At 41.8% G+C, this 27,170-nt stretch overlaps 2 protein-coding genes across 2 annotated transcripts in view; both read left to right on the forward strand.

Moving 5' to 3' along the window:
* The first annotated feature begins 699 nt into the window (after positions 1 to 699).
* The window catches only part of LOC135083037 (transcription factor AP-2-epsilon), a 30,244-nt gene continuing 3,773 nt past the window's right edge, over positions 700 to 27,170 (forward strand). Inside the window, exons 1-11 of the mRNA XM_063977800.1 lie at positions 700 to 711; positions 858 to 1,004; positions 1,292 to 1,411; positions 1,641 to 1,867; positions 1,965 to 2,076; positions 2,168 to 2,312; positions 2,384 to 2,493; positions 2,877 to 3,032; positions 5,554 to 5,667; positions 13,183 to 13,237; positions 15,164 to 15,353. Coding sequence (XP_063833870.1) covers positions 700 to 711; positions 858 to 1,004; positions 1,292 to 1,411; positions 1,641 to 1,867; positions 1,965 to 2,076; positions 2,168 to 2,312; positions 2,384 to 2,493; positions 2,877 to 3,032; positions 5,554 to 5,667; positions 13,183 to 13,237; positions 15,164 to 15,353 — 1,388 coding nt within the window. The remainder of the gene's footprint in view (positions 712 to 857; positions 1,005 to 1,291; positions 1,412 to 1,640; positions 1,868 to 1,964; positions 2,077 to 2,167; positions 2,313 to 2,383; positions 2,494 to 2,876; positions 3,033 to 5,553; positions 5,668 to 13,182; positions 13,238 to 15,163; positions 15,354 to 27,170) is intronic.
* LOC135082688 (uncharacterized) lies at positions 6,391 to 10,634 on the forward strand. The gene is made up of 3 exons (XM_063977470.1): positions 6,391 to 6,540; positions 6,942 to 7,890; positions 9,714 to 10,634. Exons 1-2 carry the CDS (start codon positions 6,417 to 6,419, stop codon positions 7,880 to 7,882), a joined length of 1,065 nt encoding a protein of 354 aa, XP_063833540.1. The 5' UTR covers positions 6,391 to 6,416; the 3' UTR covers positions 7,883 to 7,890; positions 9,714 to 10,634.

The following is a 27,170-nucleotide window of genomic DNA, read 5'->3' on the forward strand; positions in this document are numbered from 1 at the left end:
TACCCGCCAACATTATTCACTGTTTAAAAATGACGTTTAATTTGGAACAAACAATGCTATTCGATGTGAATTGCCTCAGACGGATCGGTGATTGGTAATTAACAGATTATTTGTAATTAAGAGTTAACTTAACACCTGTCAAACTTACGTGTTGCGTTACAGAATACAGTGTTATGAATCACAAAGAGTATTAGTGGTATTAGATGCATACGCATTATTAGTAACTAGCGGCCGCCCGCGACTTCGTACGCGTGGATCCCGTTTTACCCCCTTCATCTATCTTACGCGGTTTAGATTTTTTCATAAAAATGTTTTTTCCCGCTAACTCCCGTTCCCACACACAACATTAACTATAATAATAAAGAAATCGCAGTAAGGAACCATAGACTTGGCACGACTTTGTCTAGATTTCATTACTTTTTAGAGATAAACAAGCAGCTCCATCGAGACTTGGCTAGTTTTTTACAGAATGTTTTTGGTGGGATACCTACTTATTTCTTTATCTTTTAGCTTAGAATCAATTATGCTTAAAGGCAGACCCTCTAGCTTCAATAATACCGGTACAAAAATGGCGTGTTAATTCATAATCGTGATCAAATATTCAGGCAATGCTAGTCATAGTTTGCTCAAATATAAGTTTATTAACCAACGTCTCCCCAAGATAAGTTACAATGTCATTTTGCTCTGACGTTTCTTATGATGTTCTTATACGTATGTAGTTAGTCGGTCCGTGAAGCGATTTCATTTCAAAATTAAAACTGTCACGTTGCAACTTGTCTAAGGGGGCAGATCATAATGGCACTCTTGTTCACAGCTATATTGTTTTTAAATTAAAGTGAATTCTGTATTGTCAACAGGAGCGGCTCGGCGGAGGCGGGCTGGGGCTGGGCGGCGGCGGCTTCCGCGGCGGCGCGCAGCCCTCGCTCGCCGACTTCCAGCCGCCGTACTTCCCGCCACCATTCGCGCCGGCACCGCACCCGGCGAGCCCGCACCATCAACAACAGGTAAAATGAGACCCAGTTTCTACTAAAGCGAAGAGGAAGGATGAGCTGCGACCCTGGTTGGTTATTTCCATTATAGTGGAGAGAAGACGAGAGGAGCCAAGATGTGTGCTTTTGGGTGTACGAGATGCGGGGAAAAGACAGCAGGGAATGTGGAGCGCGAGCACGGTCGTCTTTCGGCTGCCCCACCCAAATCCGCCTGGCACATCTTCTGTTCGCCACTTTAGTTGGTATGACGCGGGGCTAAGGCTGCGTGCAACCAGGCTACCGACCATAGGCGGCTTCCGCAGCGGCGCATATTATTATTCCGCGGTGGCGCGCAGCCCTCGCTCGCCGACTTCCAGCCGCCGTACTTCCCGCCGCCGTTCGCGCCGGCACCGCACCCGGCGAGCCCGCACCATCAACAACAGGTAAAATGAGACCCAGCGAAGCTGGCTGGTTATTTCCACCAAAGTGGAGAGGAGACGAGAGGAGCGAAGATGTGTACTTTTGGGTGTGCGAGGTGCGGAGAGAAGATAGCAGGGAACAGGACGCGCTAGCATGATGGCCTCTCGGCTGTCCCACCCTAGTCCTGGCACATCTTCGGACCTTGGTATGACTCGGCGCTAAGGCTGCGTGCAAACTGACCGCCAACCACAGGCGGCTTCCGCGGCGGCGCGCAGCCCTCGCTCGCCGACTTCCAGCCGCCGTACTTCCCGCCGCCGTTCGCGCCGGCACCGCACCCGGCAAGCCCGCACCATCAACAACAGGTATAGAGAAGCCACAAGGGCCTTGATAACAGGCGGCTCCCATACAACCAGGTTACCAACTACATGCGGCGCGCAGCCCTCGCTCGCCGACTTCCAGCCGCCGTACTTCCCGCCGCCGTTCGCGCCGGCACCGCACCCGGCGAGCCCGCACCATCAACAACAGGTATAGAGAAGCCACAAGGGCCTTGATAACAGGCGGCTCCCATACAACCAGGTTACCAACTACAGGCGGCGCGCAGCCCCCGCTCGCCGACTTCCAGCCGCCGTACTTCCCGCCGCCGTTCGCGCCGGCACCGCACCCGGCGAGCCCGCACCATCAACAACAGGTAGGTCCACCATGGTTCTACTTGTAGCCAAATGTTAGGAGAAGGAGAACGCTTAGGAACTGAGTCGAGGCTCTTTTCCATTTGTGCTTAGGACAGTAAAGCCCGCGCATACAAACCTCCGACCATAGGCGGCTTCCGCGGCGGCGAGCAGCCCTCTCGCCGACTTCCAGCCGCCGTACTTCCCGCCGCCGTTCGCGCCGGCACCGCACCCGGCGAGCCCGCACCATCAACAACAGGTATAGTAAGAGAGAGGCCACAAGGGCCTTGACCACAGGTGACTCCCACACGAGCAGGTTACCAACTACAGGCGGGTTCCGCGGTGGCGCGCAGCCCTCGCCCGCCGACTTCCAGCCGCCGTACTTCCCGCCGCCGTTCGCGCCGGCACCGCACCCGGCGAGCCCGCACCATCAACAACAGGTACAATAAAGATTATTATGCCACAAGGGCGTTGACCACCGGCGGGTTCCTGACTTGATGATGATGGTGATTATAACATATAGAAAGAAATTGGGTGCTAATCGTATTAAGCTGCTGGCAGAAGTCAGTCAGAGCTACTAGTCGGGCTAGGAGCGGAGGGCTGCGACTGCGAGCCATAATAAAATATTATCGATGATTTTAGGCGACAAATGTATTTGTTTATCGCGTAAAATCGATATAATGGCGTGATATAGATGATCGCGGCACGCATCCTAGGCCTACTGGCCGGGATAGTATCGAAGCCACATCAATTTCTACTTTACTCTGTGAAGATACAGTTAAAAATCAGTGAAAAAATTATCTAAACTTGTTTCGTCCAACAGAGCCATGGCATGGAATACGGCGGCGGCGGCGGCGGCGGCGCGGAGTACGCGCAGCACTACGCGCCGCAGCAGCTGCTGCCGCGGCACCACGCGCACCACGAACCGCACCATCTGCGCCACCACCGCGACCACCACGACCCCATCCATGCGCACCACGTGAGTGCGCCCTTTAACACTTATGCCCGTTTCCACCATCAATCCCTAATTTTAAAGTTACCCCTTTTTTTTCGTCAGAAAATGCATGAAATTGCATACCCACTGGCCAGGGGGAACCAGTGGGTTATGTGAGGCTCTCCCTGCCCGATGGACAGGGCCTATTCACTAAAACCTGACGGTGTCCTCCCGAAGTCTTTGGGACGGAGCTGCGAGTTATTGTCCGAGCTAGACGGCCTAGACATTCTTTCGCGGCTCCGCCCCAGACTGTGGCTCGCTCTGTTTGAGCAAGCAACGACTGGCACTTTTTAAGTTTCCCTTAGTTTGTTTTCATAGGGGTCACGTAAAAATTAGGGATTGATGGGCGATTTTTTGTAGCGATGCAGGTAGCGATTCTGTCTCGCATTCGCATCGATACAGTCGCAATGCGGTTGCTGGCTGTGTGCCCTTACCCACATAAACACGATTTAATCGTGATGCCAACGCGACACTGTCGCGCTTCTGTCGCGATGCAAACGTGATACTGTCGCGATGGAAACGCGTTTCAGTAACGACACAAAATTACCTGCGATCGCTACAGATGCCGTGCCCTATCCTGTCCTCATTTTCATCTCCTTTCAACTTAATACAGTCCATCCACTTTTAGACATAAACCCCCCATGGATTTTCACAAAGACTGGTCCTAGTTTGCCCATTCCCATTCTCTAGACTCTAGATCGTCGGTCTATCAAAACCAAGGGGAAGCGTAAGGTCTGCCTACAATAACGTAGAGTCGCCTTTTGAGAACTTTTCTACCCCGACCTAACGAGTCTTCTCTTCTTCTTCTGCCTTGCCTTATGCCGTTACTCGGGTTCGGCTTTCCCAATCATGCGCCGCCATTTGGTTCTATCTTGAACTTCTTGTTCTTGGAGTCCCAATACTTTCATGTCCTTTTGGACATTCGTCAACCCCAACCCAACAAGTATTGAATAAATAAAAAAACAGACACAGGAACCCAAAACCACCCTAAAAAACGATTAAGGTACTCGTAGTCTCGTAGAATCCAAAATTCATTTAATATACCGTAACCACAGATAATATAATACTAGTCGTAATATTCGCATCTTTCATCTAAACACCCTTTCTGGGAATGTGAGAGATCGATCCAGAATCATAACACGGCGAAACTATGCGCCCTCCGCACACCCTGCATAGTTCGCGAGCCCAGCGAATTCTTCAAGATATTAAATGCACGGGAACTGATTTTAAATTGGCTAATAGAAATACCTACGTATGAAGGCGATTGCTGAGTACGCAAAAGTAATATGAAAGTATACAAGACTTCATTTTACTAAAGAATTCAACTAATTTAGGACATAGGTACGAGTATAACATGTAGAAAAGAAGTAGTAAAAGTAAATTGTAAGCATCTCCAGTGATTTTCATAAGCATGTGAAATAAGAATGTAAAGAATATGATTTGTCGCACAATAAGACAGTATTGGTTTAATTAACTAAGTAAGTACGTATTAAATAATGAAGAGCTGCTATTTTCTAACTATTGCCTGAACAAAACTCAGTGGACAGTGTGTGGTGGTGTGTGCGCGCTTTAACAAAATAAACAAAAGAACATCAATCTCTAAATAAATACAAATTCAAAAAAAGAACATTCTTTTCGAATCCATCTAATGTCATCCAGACGACACAATATTTTCGGCCAACAATACGATTGACGTTAGGATGGCGCCACTTTAGCAGATTAGCCGCGGCTAATGTTCCGGTCTCGTCCGAGCCACAATAGGCTGTAAGCAAGTCGATGTCGTTGCGTGGTTCTATAGCGATTTATGAAAGCCAGTATGCGACCCATTTCGATCCGTTCTTGGGATTTTTTGTTATGTTATCCTTTTTGTCAACGGTAGTTTTCGAACAAAACACTTTTGTGTACAACTGTATTAAGCTATCTCCTAAAGTTATCGCTGATAAAGTGTATTACGTCCGTATTCACAAACGTCTCACAGTGCTCGTGGACGCACAGGGTAACACACGAACCAATCACAGAGCTCTATTCCACGCTGTGCGTTCGATTTGCTGCTTCACTTAAGCAAGCATTGTTTGTGAATACGGGCCTTAATATTTTTCTTGTTAGTTAGGTGTGCATTTTTCAACACTTTGTTGGGTCAGTCCTTACTTTCTGCTTAGTAGACTGTATATTGGGATAAGACGTAGCAAGAAATGTCCAGTCATAAATTAATTTAGATTTTATGTATCTAAGTGAACGGTATGGTTCTTTCAGAGTTCCACTATTCTCATGGCTGTCTTCAAAAGGCAACTAAAGGACAAATATGTGAACATCAGGCCTACCCAAGTACCCGTCCCGTCTGGCCAGCCAGCGTAGAGAGTGCAGGCCATCCTCCATTTGCCTCTTGTAAATTATACATAGAGAGGGCCATGCTCCCTTAGTAGAGACTAAACGGCCTGATGATGATGAGAGCTGAGTATTAGTTATGTTATAAGTATTACATTGAATATGTTGTTTGTTTGTCCAGTTATCGCACGGAGGGTTCAGCTACGGCGGCGGCGAGCGACGAGCGGATTATGGTGCGAGGGAACAACACGAGCTGGCGTTACACCACGCGCTACATTCCGCCGAAGAAGCGCCGGTAAGTCACTCACAGTGTTACCAACTCACTCACTCTTAGTAGCATCCTATGGTGACAGATATTTAGCACTTAGCTGCAAGCCCTCCATCAATCGCTGCACTCCGCTGCAAAGGCGCCAGAGTCACCATCTATCTGTTCCACTCGCTCTTACCATCATCATCCAGAGTGTGACAGAGATGAAGTACTCACTGAGTACTACTCTGCTACAGCAGTGGAGAATGATGCACAGGACTTAGTTGACTCTACACCACGCGCTGAGATGAAGCGTTGTGTCATGTTCCAACTATCCAATCTAGCTGGACAAAAATTGACAAATTATTTTGCCATGACCTTTAGTATACAGATAGCTAACTAACTAACATCGTTTCAACCTCACTCACTCACAGTCTGAAATAATATTGTCCAACTATACTTACGAGCAAAAGTATGGAATCACCCTCTTGTGTTTGTTCCCAGCGATCTGAAGAACTCGATGATTATCTATGTATGTATGGTATCAAGTTAAAGTTTATAATGTAACCTTTAAACTGGTACCATTTTTTATTTAATATTCATTATATTTCGTCGCTTCATTCTTCAGATATAATTAACCAGGTAGTCCCTTTTAGGTGCTGGCAACATCGCACAACTTTTAGAGAATTCAAATATTATCTGTGTAACGACTTTTTTCCCCACCGCGGCGCCCGCGCGCTCCGATCGCTAGCTCATTCTTTTTTTGTGCGAGGCAACGAGTACACGTTCCGTCCAATATGCCGAAACGCAGTAGGGAAGAAAAGATCGAGCGTTATCGGAAGAAAATAAGGAAGTTACAAGAAAATAAAAAGACTTACCGCCGCCGGATTATTGAATCCGACGATGAAGACGAAAATCAATGTAAGTAAAACTTTCATTTTCTCAAGTGAATAAAAGTGAAAGTGAAAATTTTCCATAAATAGACCGACTAGTATGGATTGACTGCGAGTCAATAAATACAATACACAAGGTACATTGGGGTTGACTGCGAGTCTTCAACAATGATACTATTTTACACGCCCGCCATGACGGCGCCGTGACCTACATATTTTTATATCGGCCAGTAGGAATTAACTGCGAGTTAATGACTACACAATTATATTATAGATTTATATTATATAGGCATATACATCGGGGTGAATCGCGAATTTTCAACGATGTAATGCAATATTTGTTGAGTAGTTACTACTTATAACTAAACACATTTTCATAAAATAAAATATTTCTACCCACATTTTAAATATAGTTTTATATTGTTTTAGGCTACCTAGAATCGCCGTCCGAGGCATGTATTAATATACAAGAACCTCAGGACAACGATATTTCGATACCAAATGACGAATTGGTACAGAACCTATTAAGCGATTGTCCAACCGAAGCGAAGTCAGCAGAAAACATTTCTGCCGACCCGCCAAACCTAGAAGAGCCTTCGTTAGATCCTGAATTGCTCTCAGCTCTGGGTGAAACGGAATCCGATTCTCCTGAATATGGCGAAAAAATCTTAGACAGCCAAGCCAAGTTATGGCTACCAATTCTAAAGAAAGGCGTTCCTAAGGAAGCCAAGGACAAACTGCTCAAAGAATACGCTGTACCAGACAATTGTCGCCTCCTGCAAGCCCCAAAACTAAATGCAGAAATCGCAGCAGCTCTTCCAGACATGGTCCGAAACCGAGACAAGAGTTCACTCTTGGCTCAGCAGCAGCAGCTAGGCTTGGGAATAACAGCATGTAATAGAGCACTAGACCTATTACTATTGAATGGGGACAAAGTTCAGGCGATCAAGCACCTGAGTAATAGTTGTCGTTTATTGTCGGATTTGCACTTCATGTATACACAAAACCGCATAAAATTAATCACACCAAGTCTAGACAAAACCTGTCTCAACGTGATTAACGACGCTGAAAGAGATAGTACTCTGTTTGGTGAAAAACTGGGTGAGAACATCAAAGCTGCGAAAGCAATAGAGAAGCAAGGGCTTCAAATAAAGAAAGGACCAACCCAAAAAGCTCCAGTGACGTATCCTCAGCAAGCTGGCGCTCGTCCGTCCTACCAGGGAAACTGGCAATCTCCTCGCTTCCAGTCGAACAGAGGGGGGCGGGGAGGGAACCGACGCCATCCTCCAGCACCGCAGATGCGCCGGAACAATCAAACCAACAACACAAAGAACGCTCAACAGAGCAAACCTCGTGCGCCAGCGCAGTAGTAACACAGGTACACGCCGGTCGTATAAAATACTTTTATAATTGTTGGCTAAAAATTACAGAAAACCCGGTCGTTCTCGATTGGATTAAAAATGGATTTTCCATCCCCTTTTGCGACAATGTAAGACAAACAGTAGTGCCACGTAACAATTTTTCAATAGACGAAAGACGAGACATGAAACATGCTATTGAAAAATTGTTAGCGTTAGGGGCTATAACGCCATGTAAACCGAGAAATGATCAGTTTTTATCTAAAACTTTTTTGACTCCAAAACCAAACGGGGGCAAGAGATTTATATTAAACTTAAAACCGCTAAATAAATTCATATCACCCCCTCACTTTAAGATGGAAGACTACCGTACGGCAGCAAAATTAATTCCCGATAATGGATACCTTGCCACTATTGATTTAAAAGAGGCATATCTTCTTTTACCTATCGATAGCGAGGACCGTAAATACCTCAGATTCGAATTCGAATCTGATTTAAATTCAGTCATTACATACGAATTCACTGCTATGCCGTACGGTTTGTCTTTAGCACCTAGAGTGTTCACAAAAGTAATGAAAGAGGTGATATCCTTTCTAAGAAACCGAGGTTTTAGATCAACAATCTACTTAGATGACATTTTATTAATCGGTGATACTTATACAGAGTGTCTTAACAATATTAACGAAACCCTAAAGTTGTTACAATGTTTAGGTTTTATTGTGAACTACCAAAAGAGCTGTTTGATACCCCAATCTACTTGCAAATTTTTAGGATTTGAATTTAATACCAAGGACATGACAATGAGTTTGCCACATGCCAAACGTAACAATATAGCACAGCTAGTAAAAAAGTTTTCTACCTTACCAAATTGCACCATCCGTGATTTTGCCCAATTAATCGGAGTATTAACATCCGCGTGTCCAGCCGCTAAGTATGGGTGGCTGTACACAAAAATTTTAGAGAGACAAAAATTTCTTTTATTATTGGAACACAACAATAATTATAACGCAAAAATAAAATTATCGGACGAAATACTTCGAGATCTTAACTGGTGGAGTAATAATATATATTCTACCTACAACCATATGAGACACACTCATTTCCAATTTGAGATTTACACAGACGCGTCTCAAACCGGATGGGGAGCCGTTTGTACAAATACTAACCAACATGCTAATGGGATGTGGACCATTTCAGAACGTAATAGACACATAAATTACCTAGAATTATTCGCAATTTTTCTAGGGCTAAAAACCTTCTTTAGCCAAGAAAAGGACTGTACAATATTGTTACGTGTGGATAACACCACAGCCATCAGCTACGTGAACCGGATGGGGGGAATTCAGTTCCCTCATCTAAATGAACTATCCCGACTAATTTGGCAATGGTGCGAGGAGCATAACATATGGATTTTTGCTTCTTACGTAAATACGAAAGATAATGTTGCAGACAGTGATTCTAGAATTATTAACCCGGACACTGAGTGGTCTTTGTCACAAAAAGCTTTCCAAATTATTCAAGAACATTTTGGCGAATTTGAAATTGATTTGTTCGCTTCGCGCACCAATGCCAAATGCGTAAATTTTATGTCTTGGAGACCGGATCCCGATGCGATGGCTGTGGATGCTTTTACTATAAACTGGCAAAGCTTTTACTTCTACGCGTTCCCGCCTTTTTCTCTGATTTTAAAATGCCTGAGAAAAGTGATTGATGACCAAGCATCTGGCGTTTTCGTGTTTCCCAACTGGCCTTCGCAGCCTTGGTTTCCTTTGTTGAAGAAGTTAATTTGCTCAGACATAATTTATTTTGATTGTCAAAAATACCCACTTCAATCTCTTTTCAGAGATCAACACCCGCTCAGCTCCAACCTTACCCTGGCGGCTGCGAAGCTCTGCGGCAAGCCTTCGCTCAGCGAGGTTCCCCCCCAGAGGCAATCACCTTAATGCTCGCTTCGCTAGCTGACAGCACTATGAAGCAGTATAATGTTACACTAAAGCTTTGGTGGCAATATTGCTCAGAACAAGACATTAATTTATTTGCGCCTTCACATACATCAGTGCTATCTTTTTTAAGTACACAGTTCTCTAATGGATGTTCCTATAGTAGTTTAAATAGCCACCGCTCCGCGTTGTCGTTACTCTTAGGCAACAGCTTTACATCGAATGACGATGTCAAGCGGTTGCTTAAGGGAGCGTACAGGTTAAAACCGGCCACACCTAAGTACTTCGGTACTTGGGACCCGCAATTGGTTCTGAATTTTGTTTCACGATGGCACCCTAATGCCGAATTATCACTAGAAAAAATAACGAAGAAGCTAGTTGTTCTCCTAGCTATCTGCACTGCACACCGAGTGCAAACTCTCTCACTTATAAAGTTAGAAAATATCAGTTTTTCAGAACAAGGCGCAAAAATTTTTATAACGGATTTAATTAAAACCTCTGCTCCGGGTCGTCAGCAACCTATTCTGAAATTGCCATATTTTGCTGAGAATATCAGCATATGCCCTGCTACAGCTCTCAGAGACTATATTTTTGTTACAAAAAATAAGAGACCTGCTAGCACGGGTAGATTATTATTAACATTTAAAGCGCCACACAAAGCAGCGACAACTCAGTCGATAAGTCGTTGGATCAAGCAAGTGCTGTCAGATAGCGGAGTTGACACGACAGTGTTTAGCGGACATAGTACGCGACATGCCGCGACTTCGGCCGCTCACTCACGCGGGGTGTCCATGGATACCATTCGCAGAACGGCTGGCTGGACCAGCTCCTCTAACACTTTCGCAAGGTTCTTTAATCGTGAAATCCTTGAAGAAGAAAGCTTTGCCACGTCCGTATGCCTAAATTAAGATTATTTTAAGCTACATTTGCTCTTTAATTATAAATTATCTACCTGATTACTAGAAGTTTAGTCATTATTTGAGTTCAAAATTGTAATTTTGTTTTCGTCTTTAATAATATTAAAAAGACAAGTTACACTATTAAAAACTTTCTTGTTATTTCTACTCTGAAATTCTACCTGGTTAATTATATCTGAAGAATGAAGCGACGAAATATAATAAGTGATCAAACGAACTTCACAAGCGAAGTTCGATCATTATTATATGAGTCGCTTCATTCGAAGATATAAGTTCCCTCCCCCCCATAACTATATGTACTTATAACAAAGATTTGTTAACGTAATAACCCTTATCAAGAAAGTTTTAACTCTTCTCTCTAAAGAATGAGCTAGCGATCGGAGCGCGCGGGCGCCGCGGTGGGGAAAAAAGTCGTTACACAGATAATATTTGAATTCTCTAAAAGTTGTGCGATGTTGCCAGCACCTAAAAGGGACTACCTGGTTAATTATATCTTCGAATGAAGCGACTCATATAATAATGATCGAACTTCGCTTGTGAAGTTCGTTTGATCACTTATAGTCATTTAGTTCCAAAGATAACTCGAAACGAATGAGGTGATTCCATATTTTTGCTCGCGAGTGTAGATCGGCCATTTGGCCACTGTGCGTTGGTAGAATTACCGTCTAGTGTTCTCACTTATTCATAACCGCATCCAAGTGTTTGACAGAGATGCAGATCTCAGCAATATGAGTTGGTCTATCACTCTACCACGATCTGCTGAAAAAGCGCCTATAAATACATTTAAGTACACCATCTAATCATCTCACTGCATCTCACATTCTTATCATGACACGTGGACATGATTTGCCGCTCCATAAATCTTTTTCTTAAACACATGCCCAAGTGCTAAACCCTCATTATCTCAAAATTTAATTTAAAAAAAATATCAAAACAACATATCCGCCTCAAAAATGCCAATTACATCTCAATACCCTCCGATACCCGAACAAAAATGTCCGCCGGTCAATAGGAATTTAATAATAAGCTTACTAAATTAAAGAGGGAACCTCCCCACGTCTCCGGAATTTTTGTACTTACACATTTTTAGCTTCTACATCCTCATTATTTTAAGATACAGGGTGAAACCGTTAATATTGGAAATATTTTGCAACAGTTATGTGGAGTTTTTCTTATAAAATGCAAATTTTAATACAGCAAAACTTAGTTCAGTTGAACACAAAGGAGACTGATGCCCGTTTTCACCATCAATCCATAATCTTTAAGTGACCCCTATGAAAAAAATCCTGTTATGTGTTACCATAGAGGTCATTTAAAAATTTAGGGATTGATGGTGAAAACGGCCATGAGTTTCTGCCGCCGCTTCTCAGCACCAGGCCATAATGTCGTCCCGAAGTGATAATAAGGCAAGCTATATGTTTTGGGACGTGTATAAGCGCCTTGGAAAGGGCCTTAGTACTGAATTAAGGCTTTGGCTTTGACTTTGATATATTCAAGCTCCTTCAAAGGAGAGTCTTTAAGTAACTACACTCGGCATCAAATAAATCGCACCTCTCGCGACAAGCACTTATCAAACGTATGCATCCCCACTTCCCACCAACGTTGGTACCATTTGAAAGCCTAGTTCTAAACTTCATTTCATTAAAGGAAAGGTTTTTTCCCCAAAAATGTGTCTTTACAAGGATCCAGAGACACTTCTTCAAAAAATAGGTAGTTACGCTATAGCCATTTTTTATGACTATAAAACTGTTAAGTTGGGATTAATCGCTATCCATCTGTTAAAGAGGACACGTGAGATTTTTATTTGGTTTTATAACCATAAAAATTGGTCTAATTGATCCCAGAGGTGAGCCCAAAGTGAGGTCTATTTTCAAGTCACATTTATGGTAAATGTTAATCATTTATTTAGAAATGAAATGTATTTTTCTTTAAGGATATTTATTGGGCTTTCAAATAATACCAATATTGTTGGGGTACCATAATTGTGTCAGAAGAAAATCTTTAAAGTTCGCGTCGCGGAATGTGCGGTTTATTTGATGTTGAGTGTATTTTTTTTCTTTAGATAAAGATAAGCCCTATAATATGACACAGTTGTACGCCGATTGCTCTATCTCACTCAATAGGCAATAGCCTTAACTCAAGTATCTAGCCTTTATTAGAACACTAGCTGTGCCCGCGACTTCGTACGCGTGAAAACCCGTTTTCGCAACATTGTTTATTGTTGCTCTGCTCCTATTGATCGTAGCGTGATGTTGTGGGCTATCTAACGCTGAAAGAATTTTTGAAATCGGACCAGTAGTTCCGGAGATTAGCGCGTTCAAGTAAACAAACAAACAAACAAACTCTTCAGCTTTATAATATTAGTATAGATGTAGAGTTTGAAGAGAGATAGGTTTTGTTTTGTTTACTAAAGCACAGTCTCCTGCAATATTTTAACGATGTTCTTTTGTTCCAGAATGCGGCGATGGACGACACTACAGGGTTCATGACGGATCTCCCTCTACTTAAAAGTAAGTTATTTATATTCTATCCTATAAATTAACTGGAAATTTTTTACAGCCATTTCATATCGCCATGTGCCATCAACTGCAAGGCGATAAGCATATCGCTAGCAAAGACAGCTAATAGAAAATCCATATAGCATAAAATCAATGGATTCTAAAGCTCATGTCTTATTATGGATCGTTACTTAAAACTCAAAGTCAACATTTATTTATTTGCATAGACTTTTAACAATACCAACTAAGTACTATTGTTGATCGAAGGCATACACCAGATAGACTATTAAAAAGTGTTTACAAATGGTCAAATATAAAAAAAAAGACTAGTAAAACTCGATTCAAACTTGGAACTTAGGCCATTATTCGATCTCCTTCATAGATTTTTGTCCTTTGATTTCAAACTCAGGTTGCTTGAGTCTATTATATTCTTCTTTAATTTGAATGTCACGTAAGACGCACGTTATAAGATACGTAATTATAAAAAAATGCGGTTAACTATACAGCCAGCTTTCATTCATAGGTTCACTTTCTATAATCAGCTCCATTCATAAAATAATAAACTATTTTTATGCGCAATAACCACTAATTTAATACTACGGAAGTCAACGCTTTCGTTAAAAGTAATTAACTACTACTTTATGATGATTCCATGGTGTTATTTCTTAATCTGCACCTGTTTAAATACGAAAATAAATAATCGTATGTAGAGTGAGGCAATTATTCAAATATTTGAAACTGTTACGAAGTAATTGTATCTTTTTTTCTTATTGCGTAAAGCTATTTTCATTATTTTACAGCCTGTATTATTTCATGCACGATAAAGTCATACTTTTCTAATCTGATGATAAGTAATTCAATATGAATCATCAAGGCAATTAATATTATCATTCAAAACAAAGGCGAAAATGTCAAATCGTAATGATGCATCTGGCCAGAACATCGATGCGCTAAATTAGTACATAATATTGTTAACTTATCAAAGATTTTGATTGTTGCAACACTGATGACCCCAAAGATAAAACTGTAATTAGGCCTCATACTGTACTTATCGGATGGGTGTATCAATTTTTATAAGTAGATTGTAAAAAACTCTCATTCAACGGCCGAGTGAATCGATATCAAGAAATAAAAGTATCGATCAATCAATCGATGTTTGAATAGTGCGTTGTGGAAATGAGACTCCGAATATGAATGTGGCTAATAGAGTCATAATAAAACACGTCGAACAATGGAACGTGGTGTTCCAATTTCAAAAAGTTACCGCGAGTCCCCTTCCTTTTTCAAATGAGCTTTTTCTTTTTTAGTAAAAGCGGGTGTTAAATATTAAGTAGCCAGTATGGTGCAAAGTTAATGATACAGTAACGTTTATTGTATTAGGGTTGCCGTAGCGGAATATTACCCATCACAATGTCGATCACGCTGAGAGCATGTTTGGGGCGTGGCGGTGATTGTTAAGATTGCCATTGTTTGTATTTCTAAGCCGGGAATTTTGTAATCACCCAATTTTTTATACATTGGTACCTACATCTATTATTCGTTAGTATCGTGCTGTTTTTATTAGCACCTGAATAGAGAATAAATAAGCTCCTGGAGATTTAAAAAAATTTAACGTTTTGCATAAGAATAATAAACCAAATAATGTTTTTACCAAAATCTTCTAAAGGTAAAAATAAATACCAAGGTTGCTAAAAACCCCGTATTTCTTTCTTTCTAATTTCTATTATTATATTTTTAAGGCCATGCCTGGATTAAAACTTATAAATCTTTTACACCCTGTGTTAAGAAAAACAAAACTCCTAATGCATCAACATTATTAAAATGTAGTTGTTACTTAGACTTAAATATTGCAGAGTACTTTCTTAAAGATCGACAAATAAATAACTTGTTCTTAAGCAGTCTTTATACACGACTTATAATTTGTCTGTTCCCAACCAGCAATGAAGGGGCGCGACGGCCTCGGCGGCTCGGGCTCTTGCGCGCCAAACGACGTGTTCTGCTCAGTACCAGGCCGACTGTCGCTGCTGTCATCCACCAGCAAGTACAAGGTCACCGTGGCGGAGGTGCAGCGCCGGCTGTCGCCGCCGGAGTGCCTCAACGCGTCGCTGCTAGGTGGCGTGCTGCGGAGGTCAGTGGCTTACTGTTCCTAGTTTATACTGTGTGTTCTGCTGGTACCAGGCCCCTACTGTGTCCAACAGCAAGTACAAGGTCACCGTGGCGGAGGTGCAGCGCCGGCTGTCGCCGCCGGAGTGCCTCAACACGTCGCTGCTAGGCGGCGTGCTGCGGAGGTCAGTGGCTTGCTGTTCTTTTGTTTACCCTTTGCTTGAACTTGGCTTGACGCGTTGCCGCGTGTCTAGATACTGTGTCACCTACTGGTCCCAGGCCAGTTGTCCCTGCTGTATCCACCAGCAAGTACAAGGTCACCGTGGCGGAGGTGCAGCGCCGGCTGTCGTCGCCGGAGTGCCTCAACGCGTCGCTGCTAGGCGGCGTGCTGTGGAGGTCAGTGGCTTGCTGTTCTTAGTTTATACTGTGTGTCCTGCTGGTACTGGGACTATCGCTTCTGTCATCCACCAGCAAGTACAAGGTAACCGTGGCGGAGGTGCAGCGCCGGCTGTCGCCGCCGGAGTGCCTCAACGCGTCGCTGTTAGGCGGCGTGCTGCGGAGGTCAGTAGCTTGCTGTTCTTAGTTTATATACTGTGTCACCTGCTGGTAACAGGACAGTTGTCCCTGGTACCAGGCCGACTGTCGCTGCTATCATCCACCAGCAAGTACAAGGTCACCGTGGCGGAGGTGCAGCGCCGGCTGTCGCCGCTGGAGTGCCTCAACGCGTCGCTGCTAGGCGGCGTGCTGCGGAGGTCAGTGGCTTGCTGTTCTTTAGTTTATACTGTGTCACCTGCTGGTACCAGGACAGTTGTCCCTGGTACCAGGCCGACTGTCGCTGCTATCATCCATCAGCAAGTACAAGGTCACCGTGGCGGAGGTGCAGCGCCGGCTGTCGCCGCCGGAGTGCCTCAACGCGTCGCTGCGGAGGTCAGTGGCTTACTGTTCTTAGTTTATACTGTGTCATCTGCTGGTACTGGGGCTGTCCCTGCTGTCATCCACCAGCAATTACCACAAGGACCTACTAAGCTGTTGATTTTGACTGAGTGAAAAGTGGAACCCCCTCCTTCTCTTCCAAAGATGTCGTTCGTTCTCGTTTCTGGTGCTGTCCATTGCTGAACAAATTAAGGCATTAGTGAAACAAAGAAATTAATATTAAGTCGTTCAGATTTCTTAAATTATTGAATGAGAGACCATGACCGGACTTTTTTTACCACCATCATAGAAATTGATTTAAATATTCTTCAACATGTATTTTTTATACCTAATCAAGCATTTTAATTACGAATTCAACTAGTTTTTACATGTTTGACAACAAAAAACGTGTCATTGATTAACCTTTCGAGGTGAAGAGGACAGTCGACAACGTAAAACGAACTTTTTACATCAATCAAACGACTTTCGTCTGTTAAAAATGACGGAGATGATTCACAGTTTCATTCGAGAGCCGCACGTGATTAAAGTTCAATTTAAAAATAATTACAGACTGCATGCATAATACATTTTAGTCGAATTATTCGACCGCCACCTACCGGTGGACGGAATTAACTCCCATTTTACAGGCCGCGTACGTTTATTACGTTTTTTGCGCTTGCAACACTGTGGCTGCGACCGCTAAAGATATGTTTGACTTGGAAAGCTACGAAAATGCGCGCCACAACTTTGCGACATAAAACTTGTATGATCAATCAAGAAATGTATACAGACAACGGCAGCCGGGCTAGAATGCGCACCGTGATAAAATCTAATCGACGATTTTAGACGATAAATGTATGGGCTTATCGCGTAAAATCGATAAAATGGCGCGATAAAAGCTTATCGCGGTGCGCATCTAAGGCATACTGGTTAAGCTACTAAGCATTGTGTCATCTTAGATAGTTGTAATAAGTGTTTCATTGTTGTAAATGTATCGGGCTCGGGCATCGGCAGGTGTCTATAAAATTTTCTCGTGCGGCAAACCCTTTCCTTGTTGTCTGATCACAAAATAAATACTTACTTGTGTAAAAAGTCGCGTCTGCATCTCTGTGGCGGATACCACAGTCGTTTCGGTCGGTGCGGTAGTTATTAGACTATTTTTTGTGGTGCGGTCAGTCTCGGTTGGCATAGACGCGTTTCTTTCGCGTTTATCGATTACAATTATCGAGACAAGTATCGGAGAGCACCTGTTTGAGTTTAACCCTTCGCGTGCTTTGGAAAGTCATCTAAGGCTGGGTTGCACTATCCTACTTTGACTTTATCAAACGTCAAAAACGACAATCTTCATACAAAAAGGATCAGTTATCGTTATAGTTACCGTTAAAGTTAGGTGGTGCAACTCAGCCTAAGTTGAGGTTAAATGCGACGTTTCGCATTTAACCGAACGAAAGCCAAAAAACCTAAAAAAGAAAGACGGGATGATCAATGTTTTTATTATGCACAAAAATTATGTTAATATTTTAATTCGTCTAAAAATAAATGTCATGCCATCGAGATTTTCGCTGACTAAAATATGGAAATTATGTTTTATTTTCAATTGCTGAAAGCTTTATTTTTTAATTAAATCCATCGCTACAGCCTCGTCATTACTTAGCTATAGACTACAATTCTACATGCAACTTTTTTGCTATGCCCCGAAATAACAAAAGAAAACTATAAGTCTACTAGTAGAGGTGTACGTACTAATGTCAAATGTCGGATCGAAATCAACTTCGAATAAATACTAGAGTTTGGCTTTAAAATACTACAGCGCGCATGCAAAGGGTTAACCAAAGCAAACTCAGTGACCCATCAACAGTCAAATTTAAATCTCGCCCTTATTGCTTACAAACGACGTAACTTCGACGACGATTATCGCGCGACAAGACTAAGTGATCGCATTCGCTTAGATAACGTCTTCTATACGCCCGTTATATTACTGCTACCGGTTATCGTAATGGTTTTCAGAAGTAATTTAATAAACTATCCAATTATTGTTTGTTAGCTCACGTGGGGAAATTGTAGTGATTTTCTTCTCCTTTAAGGCTTCACTGGAGACCCGACTGGGTCTCCAGTTAGGGTTGCCAGATGGCCGGGAAATCCGGGATTGTCCCGGAATTTTGCGTCTTGCCCCTTGTCCAGTAATTAGACATTACTGTCCCGGATTTCCGAAAACCTAATAGTTTTGTGTCAAAATAAACTAATATGTAATAACAAATGACACGGCTGGCCTGCCTGTGAGTCCTATTAGTACGTTAACGTACATTACTTATTTAATAAAAGCCATGTATTTGAAAATAAATGGCTTTTTCTTTTAAAATACAAATGAAATCGTTTGAAAATAATGGAAACCAAGATATTTTAACTATGGCCAAGACCCGACACTGTAGTCCTAGTAAGATTGTCCCGGATTTGGTAAGTTTCCATCTGGCAACCCTATCTCCAGTGCGTTTTTCCCTACACAATCAACAAAAAACATATCAACATTCAACAAAATTGCCTACAAAAAATTTTGAATGTTGAAATATTTTTGTAGATTGTGTAGGACAAAACATGCACTGGAGACCCGGCTATATATAGCATTTTATGTTTATTAGCAACTTATTTTAATGTTTAGGATCATTGTGGTAACAGAGTCACTATTTTTTCAGAGGCCTTAATTATTAAAGCTCAAATCTATATTATTATGTCATTGATGACAATTTTTAACACAAGAAAGGTATGCTATTTAGCATAGGGATAAAGAAAATTTAATGTAATTTGTCATTTCCACCGGTAGACACTTTGACAAGAAAAATGCATTTATCGATGTCATAAATAACTTTATCGAGTGATTAGATCAAGAACATCGATTTCTGATAACCTTTAATTTACAGCATTGTCTTAAAAAAATGCATTGAGAATCGAATCTTAATTAAGGCCATCCCTAGTGTACGAATACCATGACGTAAATGATGACTAAATTTTTCATTCATTTATCATTTAAAAAGACAATTACATTTATAAATAACTTCATCGGCAAACGGTCGGCGCGATTTAAACATTACACAACAATTTTCTGCGCTAGCAACACCCGATTAAAATAAAGTTAAAATTAATTTGAATTGCGATCACCTGCGCCAATTTATACCTACCCTCGTAATTACAAGACACGTGTCCGTTTAGCAGTGTCATCGTAAACATTGTAATTGCGGAATTACCGCTGTAATTTCAGAATTACAAGTGGTCGGCTAATTGAATTTAGGACGCGTTTAGCGACAACGGGTCTTAATGATAGTCATTAGGTGGACTTCAGAGAGCTTTAAGGAATATTTCGGAAATATTAGCAATGCTTTTTAAAGTTTATTCAAAGATCAAATGAACGAAACTTACTAACGTACGAATCAAACTTACTTCTAAATATAAACCGATTTCTATTTCTCTTACTGTGTCAGTGTTAATGAAACTGTCCTAAAACTAACTGTTATAATATTCCTACCAAAGTGAATAGTGAAGAAAGTTATCCAAAGAGTCTTTATTGTCCAAAAATCTAATTTATTACAGACGCAAGATCGTCAATTATACCGGGGGTCAATATCAACAATGTAAAGTATAATAAGACACCTCGGAATGGCCGCCGCAAAACTGTATAATGACGTGCCCGTATCAAATGCCGATCTACGAGAAATTAATCATACGTGAATTTCACAAGCTGCATACCTATCTTTTAACAAAAGACAGTGTCAAAACACGTTAGGGTTGCCACTGGAAAAGGTTATTTTAACCGATAACCTGTTTTTAGTGAGGCTGGTGTTTTGGAAGACTGAAAAGAAAGTTTAATTAATTTTAAAATGATTTTATCATGAGACCGGAGGGCCTAGTGTGAGTTTACATCAAACGCGCTCACTAGCACGTATAAAAATGACATTAAATGTATGACGGATTGTACAGCGCCCCTAGCGGAAACGTTCAAGAACTAAAATCACGCGCTCACTAGTGAGGACGTTTGATGCGTTTGATGTAAATTCACACTCAGCGCACAGTATACTCGTATTCCCATGGAGTCAAAACAATCTTGTCCTACACTTATATACCTTCTGAGAAAGCCCATGTAGAACCAAAACTAATTAAAAGCACTACTTAATTGAGATAACATTATTTTTTTGCCCCTTCTGAAAATCTAAAACCCTGAAAATCTGAATCCCCGTATTTCAAGGAGCAAATGCTCAAACATAAGCATAGCTCTATCATTCTCTGTTGAAGAGTGTTAATAAATAAAAAATATAAAAAATACTATGAGTATTTAGGGAAGGGATTGTGGTTTTACTCATAAAAATCTTGCAACTAGCAGTTGGTAACCCTGTATAGTGCCATTGCGGTACTATTTCGAAATTCAAAAAGTTATTGTGTCGTAAGTAGGCACGCCATTTCGATTGAATCAATCGAGTTGGTTATTAATGGATCGAGTATTCAAGTATTTATCGTACGGACGGTAATTGGACGATAGTTATTTCGGGAATTTTAAACATTGGTGACGTGTTTCCAAGAATACAGGATTTAATTTATGGAAGACACAGTTTTACCTCCTTACGTTGTAAGGAGATGTCGATTTTTACTATACGAAATTCTGATACTACTAGGGATGTTCGTTTGTGATGTCATTTATTTGACCCTTGGTCCTGGCAAATGAAATTAGGACTACGAGTTACCTATGCTACATCATCATCATTATAAAATCTTTGTATTTCTCATGTATCAAGAGTGCACAATATTTAAAGTTAAACTGTATCAAGCACAGAGACAAAACATGCAGCAATTTATGACTTTTTATTGGCATGGACTGTCCCGCTGAAGCGCGCTACAATTTTTGTCGGTATCGAATAATTATGTCAATTTAGTCCATCACTAGTATCGCCAAAACTCATTTCTTAATGTCAATCAATATTGGACTTTAGTGTTCCAAAAATAAGAGTGTGTAACGAAGCCGCATTTTACTTCATAATTATCGTTTATGAATCAAGGAGGATGATTGATAATCTGTATAATCGCACTGGCAGGCAACGATACGAGCGTGCACTCGAATACGCCATTAGTTGTATCGATGTGTCGATTCATCCGATTTAGTTTTCCATTGATTCGAAATTCAAATTCTTTGTTTGGTTCGTTATCCGCGTATGATTCTCAATTCTTTTGTGCCAGCTTAAGCGGACGTGTGAAAATATGGACGCTGACCGGTAAATTAAAATTAAGATTATTTCCTTTTAATGATATATCAATTAGAAGCTTTATTCGGCTTAGCGGTTCTCACTTCACACGTTATTGAGTATGAATAGCAAAATGGGGTTTAAAAAGAGCTTAACTGTATAGAAGCGTAGTTGAGTAGAAAATTTTAATATAAAGTTTCGTATTGAGTATTGGAATGAGGCGTTCTCCGTCATTATTTTTCAATGAGATTTGGAATGAAGAAACTCAGATTATTTTTTTATCAATGGTTTGCACTTGGCCACTTTTTTATTAAGAATAAAAAATATAAGGCGCGTATTTCATTAGAGAGCCATTCTGCCAATATAGGTACCTATATTTTGAAAAATCACTTTTTGAAAAATCTTACATAATATTTTACTTCACTGGAAAAGCCGTTGTTATTGTTTAAAATCACACCTGAAAAGAAATTTGCTTTTAAAATGGATCAAATAATTTAAAAAAATCGGAATTGTTTCCGTTGTTACACTACGTTAGCTAAGTACAGTGTTAAAGGATTACTTACAAATAAATTCTCCACAACATGCCAGAGATCGCGGAATGCCATCGCATACCACGTGCAAGCGTAGATACCTACATTACAAAATTACTTAGCTATTTAATCAAAAACTATTTAGGTAGGTATTACTTATTTTATTATACCTACTAAATATGTAATAGAAGCACAAAGTAACAAGCAATAGGTAAGTAGCAATAAGAGCTATTAACTTAAATAACTGTCCATGAACTGGGTCGCAATTATTCATTTTACGTCTAATCAGTAAAATGATCTGATATACCTAATTGATAGGTACCTACGATGAATGATTATAAAAAAACCTTATTTAGTCATAGGCAGTAGACTTCCAATACTAATCCACATATAGGGTGTCAGATAAATGGTATATCAAGCCGACACTTACCTAACACCCTGTTTAAAAGTCAGCGTTACGTCATGTTCATAATTTCTCACACTGTTAGGAAAACTTCCATACTTAATAATTTTTTTTAAAGAAAACAAATGCAATGCGTGGTTCAATTGATCAATGTCTTTGCATAAAAATCTATCATAACATAACAAGGCACTCCAATTCTTTCGGTCAATCCACTCACAAGTCCATCATTGAAATGATTTATCGAAAACAATTTCGTTAACGAGCTATAATATAATTTCAGTTAATACTAGTAGCCAGTTTTTGAACGTAACTTCCGTCATAAATTCGGTTACGAAACAATCAACTTGCAACTCTATACCCCACTTTATACGTTTAAAAAATATTTGATAATGAGGATCAGTACTGTTGTAGAAAATTCAATAAAACTAGTATCTACGTTAATCTTTAAGACATAAGAAAGATATATCTTTTTGAATTATCCAAATCGGACCATTACTTACGAAGATATTAAGTAATAAACATAGGCCGTTTTTGGCGCTAAAAGTCAACGTACGCAGGGCCGCGTGACGTCACTATATCCGAATCGAGCGCAGCCAGCAATGGAATGGATGGAAAATATTTTTTTCCAGCTAAACTATCAGTTTTAGAAAAAAACTTTTATAACATTTATGCATCAAAATAAAGTAACCTATCGACCAGTAATTTTTAAAAATAAAAATTGTGAAAAATAAGTATCGCTATGTCTAAAAACCACATTTTCATAGGATTCGATGCAATGCGGAGACGCGGTTGGGGTAAGTGTAACTTAATGATTGTTTGTATTGAACATAATAATACATATATGATGCTAATACCCAGTTTCTGGCCTGGGGGGGGGGGGGATAAGTCATACCCAGCTTATAGCCTGGGGGGAGGGGCAAGCCTTACCCAGCTTCTGGCCTTGGTGGGAGGGGGGGACAGGCAAGTCACACCCAGTTTCTGGCCGGGGGGGGGGGGGGGGGTGTAAGTCATACCCAGCTTCTGGCCGAGGGGGAGTCATACCTAGCTTATGCTTATGGCCTGGGGGAAGGGGCTAGCCTTACCCAGCTTCTGGCCTGGGGGAGGGGGGGGTCAAGTCATAACCAGTTTCTATGGGCTGGGGGGAGGGGCTAGCCTTACCCAGCTTCTGGCCTGGGGGGAGGGGGGGGGGTCAAATCATACCCAGTTTCTGGCCGGGGGGGGGGGGGGGTATGTAATACCCAGCTTCTGGCCGAGGGGGAGTCATACCCAGCTTATGCTTATGGGCTGGGGGGAGGGGCTAGCCTTACCCAGCTTCTGGCCTGGGGGCAGGGGGGGGTCAAGTCATACCCAGTTTCGGGCCTGGGGGGGGGGGGGGGGGTAAATCATACCCAACTTCTGGCCGAGGGGGAAGTCATGCCCAGCTTATGACCTGGGGAGAGGAGGGGGGCGGGGGAGTCATACCCAGCTTCTAGGCTAAGATTAAATAGATTTGGGAGCAGCTGTCCTTTCCTGCAGCAGCTGGCCCGCCCATGGGAACGGCGAATAGATAGGTAGGTACGTAGGTTTAACTCAGAAAAACTAAATAACAGGTAGGTATTGCGTGTACATCGAAATGATCTTCATAGCAATGTCTTGTAGCCTAGGCAGAGTGTATCTGCCTCAGCTATACCTTATTGTTAGAAGTAAATAAATTAATACTTATACATTGTTATATTTTACTTGGAAGAAGATATGACTCTAACAACACTTCGTTCGTTTCAGCCAAATGACGTCCACTGCTGGACAAAGGCCTCCCCCAAGGTTTTCCACAATGAACGGTCCTGCGCTGCCCGCATCCAGGCTCTTCCCGCGACCCTTACCAGATCGTCGGTCCACCTAGTAGGAGGCCTGCCCACGCTACGTTTTCCAGCCCGTGGTCGCCACTCGAGAACTTTCCTGCCCCAACGGCCATCGTCTCTACGAGCTATGTGCCCCGCCCACTGCCACTTGATTTTAGCAATTCTGCGAGCTATGTCGGTTACTTTGGTTCTCCTACGGATCTCCTCATTTCTGATTCGATCACGCAGGGAAACTCCGAGCATAGCCCGCTCCATCGCCCTTTGGGTGACCTTGAGCCTTCTTATGAGGCCCATAGTAAGCGACCACGTTTCGGATCCATATGTCAACACTGGCAACACACACTGCTCGAAGACTTTCGTCTTGAGACACTGCGGTATTTCGGACATGAGTATATGGCGAAGCTTCCCGAACGCTGCCCATCCGAGTTGGATTCGACTGGACTGTTTGTCCCAGGTATACATAATTGTCGACAACTTCGAGTGTAGAGTCTCCAACCTTCAGAGGAGTGGGTGCAACACGGACATTAGACATGATTTTTGTCTTGTCCATGTTCATTCTGAGGCCCACTTGTTGAGAGGCTCTACTGAGGCCATCGAGCATTGTGCCTAGATCCTCCAAGGTCTCAGCCATGACTACGATATCGTCCGCGAATCGAAGGTGGGTGATGTACTCGCCGTTGATATTTATGCCAAATCCGTTCCAGTCCAGAAGCTTGAAGACATCTTCCAGGGCGGTGGTAAACAGTTTTGGAGATATGACGTCTCCCTGTCTTACCCCTCGCTGCAACTGGATAGGTTTCGAATCCCGATCCTGGAGGCGGACCGACATTGTGGCGTTTTTGTACAAACCCCTCAACACTTCGATATGAACAACAACAACTAACAACACTTATGAACACTTTATTTGAATAAATCGCCAAATATACAACCGCGGAGCGGAGACCCCAATCGCGTCTCTGCGTTCCATTGAATCGTATGAGCGTATGGATTTTTTGCGTTATTTTTCACAATTTCTATTTTTTAAAATTACCTATCGATAGCTTACTTTATTCTGATGAATAAATGTCATTACAAGTTTTTCTCTAAAACTGATAGTTTGGCTAGAAAAAAATATTTTCTATCCACCCAGTACGCCGCACAGTGGTCTGAAAATGAAGCTCCCATACCATAGAAATTTAATGTCAGAAATTAGTAAATAAAAATATGTATTGTGTTTAGTATACCTCCCTTTGTTTTACTAATATAGTATGAAGGGTATGAGTAGCTCCATGTGTGAGAAAAAAAATATTTTTATTTTTTTTGTATGGAAAAAAACACTTAAAGTGGATTTTTTTAAAACTGAATAGAACTGAAGGGCTGGTACTCACATGAGCTATTGCACCATACACGGCGATCAAGATGACATACAATTCTTGTGCCTTTGGGTGCCGCTTTGCATGTACCAAGCTTTGGAAATTTTGAATTTTCGGTAGGTGATCTTTCAAGTCTTTGATGTTATTTTATGAAGTTATTAACCGCTTTCAATACGAGAATAGTATGTAAATTAATACTCATACTCATAATAATAATTAGGAATATAATAGGGATATTTTTAAATAATATTTTTAATTTTGAAAATATAAAAAAATAAAACGTTTAATCATTGAATGAAGTAACCAACCAGTTGATAACTGACATTGTTATTAGTTCATCATTTCTGCCATAGGACGTCCACTGCTGAACATAGGCCTCCCCCAATGCTTTCCATGTTGATTGATTGGCAGCGGCCTGCGTCCAGCGCTTCCCTGCTACCTTTACGATGTCGTCGGTCCACCTTGTAGGTGGACGTCCCACGCTGCGTTTTCCGGTACGCGGCCTCCATTTCAGAACCTTTCTGCCCCATCGGCCGTCAGTTCTGCGTACTATGTGCCCTGCCCATTGCCACTTCAGCTTGCTAATCCATCGGGCTATGTCAGCGACTTTGGTTCGTTTACGGATCTCCTTATTTCTGATTCGATCTCGCAAAGAAACACCAAGCATAGCCCTCTCCATAGCACGCTGTGCAACTTTGAGCTTCTGTATAAGGCCTATAGTGAGGGGCCACGTTTCCAAGCCATAAGTTATCACTGGTAACACACATTGGTTATACACTCTAGTCTTCAGGCATTGACGTATTTTGGACGAAAAGATGTTGCGTAGTTTCCCGAACGCTGCCCAGCCGAGTTGGATTCGACGATTGACCTCCTTCTCGAAATTGGACCTACCTAGCTGGATCGTTTGTCCGAGGTAGACATACTTGTCGACAATCTCGAGAATTGAGCTCCCAACAGAAACTGGGTAGGGCGCAACATGGACATTCGACATAAGCTTCGTTTTGTCCATGTTCATCCTCAGAGTCCCGATTACGGTAACTTTTAACGTCTCCAATCCAGACACGCTTCTCGAATCTGCGATACGATTGGTCGTTCAACAGCGTACGTCAGCTGTTTTGACCAATCGTATAGCAGAATCAGAAGCGCGTCTGGATTGGAAACGTTAAAAGTTACCGTAATCGGGGCTCAGGCCTACCTGTTGGGAAACTCGATTAAGGTCTTCGAGCATTGTGCCAAGATCTTCCAACGATTCTGCCATAACCACAATATCGTCGGCAAACCGAAGGTGAGTGATGTACTCGCCATTAATGTTTATGCCGAATCCTTTCCATTCCAGGAGTGTTATTAGTTACTAACCTGCTAATGACGTTTTAATGAAAATAATAGAAATCAATATTGATTAAATAAACAACTTAAAAAATCGAACTGCCTAATAGGCCAGTAGAATTACATTTGAAATCGGAAATAATTCCTACAAAAGATTTTATTGTTTTAATCGCTTCATTTGTTACCCATTAAGACTATCCTACATTTTCGACTTCGACGGAGTTGTGCTTAAGTGGTGGGGGCCCCCGAAAGGGGCGTT

This window comes from Ostrinia nubilalis, chromosome 22, assembly GCF_963855985.1.
Source record: "Ostrinia nubilalis chromosome 22, ilOstNubi1.1, whole genome shotgun sequence".
NCBI lineage: Eukaryota > Metazoa > Arthropoda > Insecta > Lepidoptera > Crambidae > Ostrinia > Ostrinia nubilalis.

What these genes read in the sequence shown, in the direction of transcription:
- LOC135082688 (XM_063977470.1), top strand. Translation starts at nt 6,417, where the DNA reads ATGCCGAAACGCAGTAGGGAAGAAAAGATCGAGCGTTATCGGAAGAAA. An exon ending in CGATGAAGACGAAAATCAAT is followed by an intron (nt 6,541 to 6,941) that starts GTAAGTAAAACT and finishes ATATTGTTTTAG; the next exon opens with GCTACCTAGAATCGCCGTCC.